Genomic DNA, 7,190 nt, shown 5'->3' with positions numbered 1-7,190 from the left:
TGTTGGGAACCATCAGTATTGAGTATGCCACGAAATTCCAGACCTTCCGGTCAGTAGTTTGAACAACTGACCATTTGGCCACGGGCGTCAGATCAGCACTTGCACAGGACAGGATAGCGCAATCCTGCAACCACGGGCTTCATGTAATGTAATCGCATTTGTTGACTGGCCGGGTGACAACATGCTACCCCGTTGGAAATCCGAACCGCTGGTTCAGTAACCGGGATATCAAGTTGATGTGGCATAGAAACACACGCACACGCAGTACCATCCACTGGAAGTGTGATGCATGAGTGACGCACGTCACGAAATTCCAGACCTTCCGGTCAGTAGTTTGAACAACTGACCATTTGGCCACGGGCGTCAGATCAGCACTTGCACAGGATAGAGCGCCGCAATCCTGCAACCACGGGCTTCATGTAATGTAATCGCATTTGTTGACTGGCCGGGTGACAACATGCTACCCCGTTGGAAATCCGAACCGCTGGTTCAGTAACCGGGATATCAAGTTGATGTGGCATAGAAACACACGCACACGCAGTACCATCCACTGGAAGTGTGATGCATGAGTGAATCCTCTTGTCAATATCATGATAGCTAGTGTGCTGTGTCATCGACTGGCTGAAAAACAGAGCTTATCACAGTTGTTAGCCCCTTGTGATCAGATGGCTTGACCCAATCAAAACTTAGCAACCCGGCTGGCTAAGAGAGAACTCCCACCGATCCAAATGTTCTCAAACAATTGATCCAAGTATGGTCGTGCACGAAGTGCTCCATGAGGTAACGTGGGTGCTCTACGTGCAAACATCCACATAAGATGTCAAAAGTATCTTGATGTTCTCCTGTAATAACAGTCTAAAAAATCTGAGCTTCTTTCACTTCCTTCAGCCTTTTGTTTGTATGTGAAAGGCTGATAAGGTCAAAATAATTTAAGTGCATGGCCAACTCTTTTACCAGAAAACCACTGTAAGGGGTTCTTTTCGGGTATATCTCTCCCTTTGGTTTTATGGTTCATCTTAATCTGACGTGAATTCATTAGCCGAGTGTGACCACATAAGATTGTCTTGGTGATTGTCGATGCAACTTACAATAAAGGTAATCTGAGAACCCCAGGATCAGAAGGTTGGTCTTGTCTGGGGGACAGCCAGGTTATCGAATTTGACTCAGGTAGGTGCAGGTATGTTTGGAAACGGGTGTCACCTGACATTTCGGTTTTGATTACATGAGGTATTGGTTTACATCACGGAACGAATGATAGTCTTTGGGTAAGCCAATGAGAATCACGTGAAGATTCGTGGCGTCTGAATTTGAAAACTGTTCTGATTCATCTGATTATACCTGATTGAAATACGGAGGGCTACAAACAAATGTGCAACAACTTCAGGTTCGTTATTTCAAACCTTGTTCCTGTGGATATTACTGGAGTGTACTCCCATTCAGTGACACAAGGGTTATAATCAACTTTGACTTGATATTTACTGAGATCTAGAGCGTTACTTCGTCATACATTTCAGCTGGTTTTTTAAATGTAACGCGATAAGACAAAAGCACTTTTTCCTGATTATCGGCCAAGTTGACTCAAGTCCGATTGAAGGTCTTTTCAATGATGCGATGGTTTAGGTTATTTCTAAGACCAGTAAACTAAGATGTTGAGAGTTTCGGCTCAGTGATAAATCCGAATGGGTGAGTGACCCACAACTTTTCCATCTTGTCTTCTGTTTGAGAGCCCGAAAGCACACATCATCACGCTGAAAAGACAGAGATCCAACCATTCCAGCTTTCATTGCTTCAATGGTACTAGCACTGTGATAAGTTTTGCTTTGCTTATTAATTAGTAATGTTTTGCGATGTTGATGTTTTCGGCGCGTGTAGTTCATTTATTTTGGCCATGGATAACACTTTTAGAACCAGCTGTTGTCACTCATTCCCGAGGTCGAGAGCTGTTCTTCACTATCCTGAGCTGGGGAATGAATTTCGGATGGACAGGTATGAAGTAGTCCGTCGCTTGAGTAAGTATATATGGATAAATCATGAATATGACAAAAATGTGGATTCCGAAACTGATGATTCACTGGCAAAAGAAAGACTAGCTTCTTCAGTAGCAAACAAAGTTTCTCAATTTCGCCGAGACGGAGACATAGAATTCGGACCTTCGAGCCGATTGTCATTCGTACACTTTGTCTATGTGAATCACGGTGGTCGTTCACATGACTTGCATATCCGAACGAATGCTGGATGTGTTAATGCCCGTGAAGCATGACTGTTGGCATCTGGTAACATCGTAGCAATCCGCAGATCCAGAAGGATGCGCAGAACATGTTTATTCACAATGCACTAATTATAAGGTTGCTGGATTTCATCAGGTAGGCGCAGTCCCCGAAACCAAATTGCACGAAATTAGTGCATTACGCATATACATTTATCGCAATATCCCGAATATCGTACTAACTAAACCAAGAGGCGGCCCGGTGCTGTACAATCAGTTGCTTGGAAACATCACAAACGAGGGATTCAGCTGGGTTTCAGGTGAGTCTTACACAAAACCCAATTAGTTCGCAAATGAGTGTATTTCGCTAATGATGTGCAGGACAGCTTTCATCCAAGAGTCCTGGATAATCCTGGGATGACGTGGCTGGTTGACAGATACTTGCAAAATGCATCTTCATTGGCAAATATCGGGCTCTCTGCCCGGTTGCGGTTATCTAAAACAACCGCCTTCTACCGGCAGGTGACCTTCCGTATGTTGTTTTTGTTATCCCTGTTAAGGAAATAATCTTTTTACTCTATGCCTTAAGTTTGTGGAAGTTCCGTCAATAGCTTACATATATTGCGTTCCAGGGTCATGAGAATGGGACTAACTTCTGTTGTGCAAGTTATTAGCAGCCGATTATTGAGCATCGCGTTTACGAAAACAACTATCCGTATTAGCAGTGTTCCTTATTATGCATTATCTGATGACCTGTTAATTGGATCACGTGATTCTATTTCCATTTCTAACCCAACTTGGTCTCTCAAGAGACTACATTCAAGCAAATCTAGCCAACATTCTGGTACTTGGTTGAACAAACAGTTGCGAAGGAAACGTCCGTTAATAGGGCCCGTCGACACTTTATGTGTGCATCGATTGTCCGTGCGATTGAAAAACTCTATGTTATATCATGTTTCCAGTCTACCGATATTTTTTTGAACGGAATGTGGTGGAACTAATTTCCACCTAAAAATGCCACGAGTATTGGTAGATCAGTTGCCATAGTTTCGTTTCGGCTTCAGTGTAATGAAAGTGAGAGCTCTCCATTTCTTTTGACCGACAGATTGGTCCAACTATGGCGTTTGTTCATGTCATGTGATTTGTTAGAGAAAAATGGACGAGGTCGCCATGCATAAAAATCGAATAAATTCATGTGAACGAGTGATGAACGTCTACGAGGTACTTTCTCCCTGACCTCTCTCGTTTAGTTCACTGATTGTTTAGAAAATGAGGTATCGATCGAAACTTTCTATTTGGTGTGTGCACCAATGACTTTGACAAAGGTTGGCATGATTCTTCAAACTGTTAAGTTGCATTCTGAGTCATCTTGCTTGCACAGAATAGATTATCTATAATTATTAGTCATTCCGCAAGTTACTAATGCTGGAGAACGTTTTTAGGTAATACCCCGCAAAACAGTATGGGAAGAGAAAATAATTATAGAAAAAGGTCCTTTGGAACATGAAGCGCATCACTCTAAAATGTCTTTCCATTAGCGTCATGGATACTGTTGTTCCATGTGGGAATTTTCGCGTCCCAAGATGGAGCGTTCTTGACTTGATCTGGTCGGGAGCAGCTTGTTGGTGCCAATTTTTGTGGTTACAGCGATCACAAGTCCACAGGAACTACACTAGTAGCTGACCCACAGGATATTCAGGGACCAGAAGTACACTCAGTATAGCTCAGATCTCTGAAATACCAAAAGCTCGTATACGGTAGTTTGCCGTATTCGCAGAAAATTAACGATGTTGTCGTATTAGGCTGTCAGGAAGGTGAGATTCCTGAAAATAATTCCAGAATGCCGGAAACCTCTTGAGAGACCCAAACCCCACCAAAATCACAGTACGAGAGCCAGCAAGTATCCAGGCCAGAAAAGCCCGCTTCCGATCAAACACCCAAACATTCAATTCATTCAACTGCCGACAAGTGTTCAGGCATGGCGCAGAAGCATGGTTGACGATGATGAATGTTCACCAATCAGACAATCAGACAGCCCTGAAAATTCTACACTCGCTTGTTCGCAATACGGTTGTTGTGTTCCTCGTTGGCGAATCTTTCTTCCTCACACAATGGATTTGGAGCGGAGACAGCGGTGAGGCACAACAGATTAGCGACGCCAAACCTACGCAAACATGACGATAACTGGGAAGGCGTTGAAGGAAATTCTGTTGGAACAATAAAATCAGTTTGAAGCCCCACAATTGTAACTAATGGAGACCTTGACGCGGTAACTCACAACTCAATCGTCGAATTCCGCTCCAGATATAAATTCCGTCGACTTGATAGCCAACAGCATCATGGAGTTCCATTATGACCATGATGCTGGTCTAATCTTCGATTAGTGGACCAAACGTTATTAGGGTATTTTGGAAGTCGACCTGAAGCAGAAGGATGAGACTTGTCGAGTGCGCTTTAGAATCCGTCGACTGATAGCCAACAGCATCATGGAGTTCCATTATGACCATGATGCTGGTCTAATCTTCGATTAGTGGACCAAACGTTATTAGGGTATTTTGGAAGTCGACCTGAAGCAGAAGGATGAGACTTGTCGAGTGCGCTTTAGAACTATCAGTTGGAACAGTACAAACTTGTGGTGAGGAATGAATGCTATTAAGCTTGCACACAGGATGAAATGACAGAGTACCCAAATATTAATGGAATTCCCGAAACGATCGCTTTTGTAGAGCGCATCAACTCATAAGTGAGATCGTTTCGTCAGTTCACGAATATGCCCCTCTAGTAATGGCTTAAAGCCTGACAATCACTAAACAGGTTTCCTGCGTTGAACTGACACACTTCAGTTACAGAATGTAGGAATATTGACGGGATACGAAATACCCAGACGAATCGAAAAAATTCAATACGCAGACAAAGTTCATAAAATACACAACCTAAAAAGACTTCACTACAGCGGTGCACTGAAAACTGTGGTACTTTTCCTACGAGAAAGCACTCCAACCAAGGAGACCATTTGACATTCACCAAAACATCCGGACCATTTTGTGCACTTATCCTTTCGGTGGTGCTTCATCGACTGCCTACTGATGCTTTGTAAGTAGCCAAGATTCGGCAAATTTTGGTGGGGCAGTAGGTATCTACCGAAGGGCGGCAGAAAGCCGACTAGTTTCTCGCAAAAGCATAGTTCAGCGAAACTCCTGCTTGGTGTCCAGCCTGCAGCAACCGTTTCCGATCGGTCCAATCACCGATTACCGTTTTTTTTACCGCAGTTGGAAGAATCCGAGCTGGACACAAACCCACTAAGCGACGTTGTGTGAAATACTCCAATCAGGTAAGGCACGCATTTCCAAGGTTCATGGAACAAAATAGGGTTAACAGACATCGTCCATGCCATCTTAGATTATCCTATCCTGAAGTGTGTTGCGATCCAGTGCTACTTTAAGGGTCAATAACCAACATTTTTCTGCCACAGAAATTGTTCACCTATATACCGCGTGAGGGTCCCCACTCGCTGTTAAACTGAGAAGCCCATTAGAAATACAGCTTTATGCATTAAAAATAATTCTTCGAATGCAGTGCCATCATCGACAATATGTGATAATATTAGACATTCAAGCAGCGGAAGGAAGCTGGGGTAAATCTTGCCAAAAATGACAAAAGCTTAGTCGAAACTTTTGCGCAGTCCTACTTATGCTGCACCTCAATACAAAGGCACCATACTTGTTTTCGTTCATTTCAATGAAAATGGCATAGGACTTGGTCGCAGCTTAGACTAGTCAGGCTAAGCACCACACCATGACTCAAATGGAGGCCAAAGCACCAGTAAAAGATGAAATTACAAACGTAATGACCAGAGTGAAACCCTTCACTTTCTAATTCACAAAATAATATTCGAGCTTCATCAAGATACGAACAGGAAGGATACACTATTCAATTACCCAGAACGATTGGGAACTCGTGCAACGAACGAATAACACTTGTACTGCGCTAACGTAGCGGGGCTATCTGATTCAGTCTTTAGCAGTTGAAGGTACGTCACCATTTATGCCTGTGAGCTAAGCTTCATTCTTATGACATCGACTAGCTGAACACAATTTATACACAATAATTTGATGTCATCGCTCTGTTCACCTGGTGCATCCGCATGGGAATCGATTACAGTAAATGACACTGGAAAAATGTGTTCTGCATGAATATGTACACGTGCACTGATGTGGCCTGCATAATGAGCTCAAAAGTCAATGTGATATGTATGCGCATTTGCTGTTCAGCAGGGGTAATTAATGATCACGTAGCAACCGAATCAACTACTAGCTGATGTCCGAAGCATTCCGATGGAATAGGCGTGACCATTTTTTCCACAATGATCAATTCGGAGGGGGCGAACATTGAGAATGTGAAGACGCAGTATTTTCAACAAAACAGACTCAGACTCAAAGTGTGGACCGAGTTCGAAATCCTGTATGAACAAGTGAAGTGTTTGAACCTACATTAAGCGACCCGGCAAGCAGGTCCACCATGTTTACTCAATGACTAACATCTGTGAAGTGACCAGTTCCTTATACTATCGTGTGACAGGATCACGCTACGCTCTGATCGACCGCATGGACAATATGCCCGCAATTCTATTGGGCACATTCCAATTCGCACCAGATAAAAAGCAAACTGACGTCATTCAGGAGATGGAGCACTTTATCACAAGCTATTTCACAGACGAATGTCGGTGAAACATTCATCANTTATCACAGACGAATGTCGGTGAAACATTCATCACACTGAAAGGTCCTGCTACCCGACGCAAGTATGGTTTGTACGCAAACCGTAAGACTTCGGTGCTGTTACTTCCTACCCCGTTTACATATCGATCCCCGCATAGCAATCTAGCTCTGTGGCTAGTCAAACAGGACTTCGGCAGCAGTGTCTTTGCGTTTCAGAAGAATTGATGCACTCGTAGGGAAGAAAAGAATATACACCGAGACTCGCT

At 43.4% G+C, this 7,190-nt stretch overlaps 1 protein-coding gene across 1 annotated transcript; it reads left to right on the top strand.

The window, feature by feature from the left end:
- Positions 1-6,735: 6,735 nt before the first annotated feature.
- T265_10586 (hypothetical protein) lies at positions 6,736-6,933 on the top strand (the record flags this gene model as incomplete). Its single annotated transcript, XM_009177003.1, has 1 exon — positions 6,736-6,933. The coding sequence occupies one exon, from the start codon at positions 6,736-6,738 to the stop codon at positions 6,931-6,933; it is 198 nt and encodes a 65-aa protein (XP_009175267.1).
- Between the last annotated feature and the right edge of the window lie 257 nt (positions 6,934-7,190).

This window comes from Opisthorchis viverrini (genome assembly GCF_000715545.1).
Source record: "Opisthorchis viverrini unplaced genomic scaffold opera_v5_383, whole genome shotgun sequence".
NCBI lineage: Eukaryota > Metazoa > Platyhelminthes > Trematoda > Opisthorchiida > Opisthorchiidae > Opisthorchis > Opisthorchis viverrini.
Note: the sequence above shows the minus strand (reverse complement) of the source record. Positions and strands in the feature narration are given on the sequence as shown.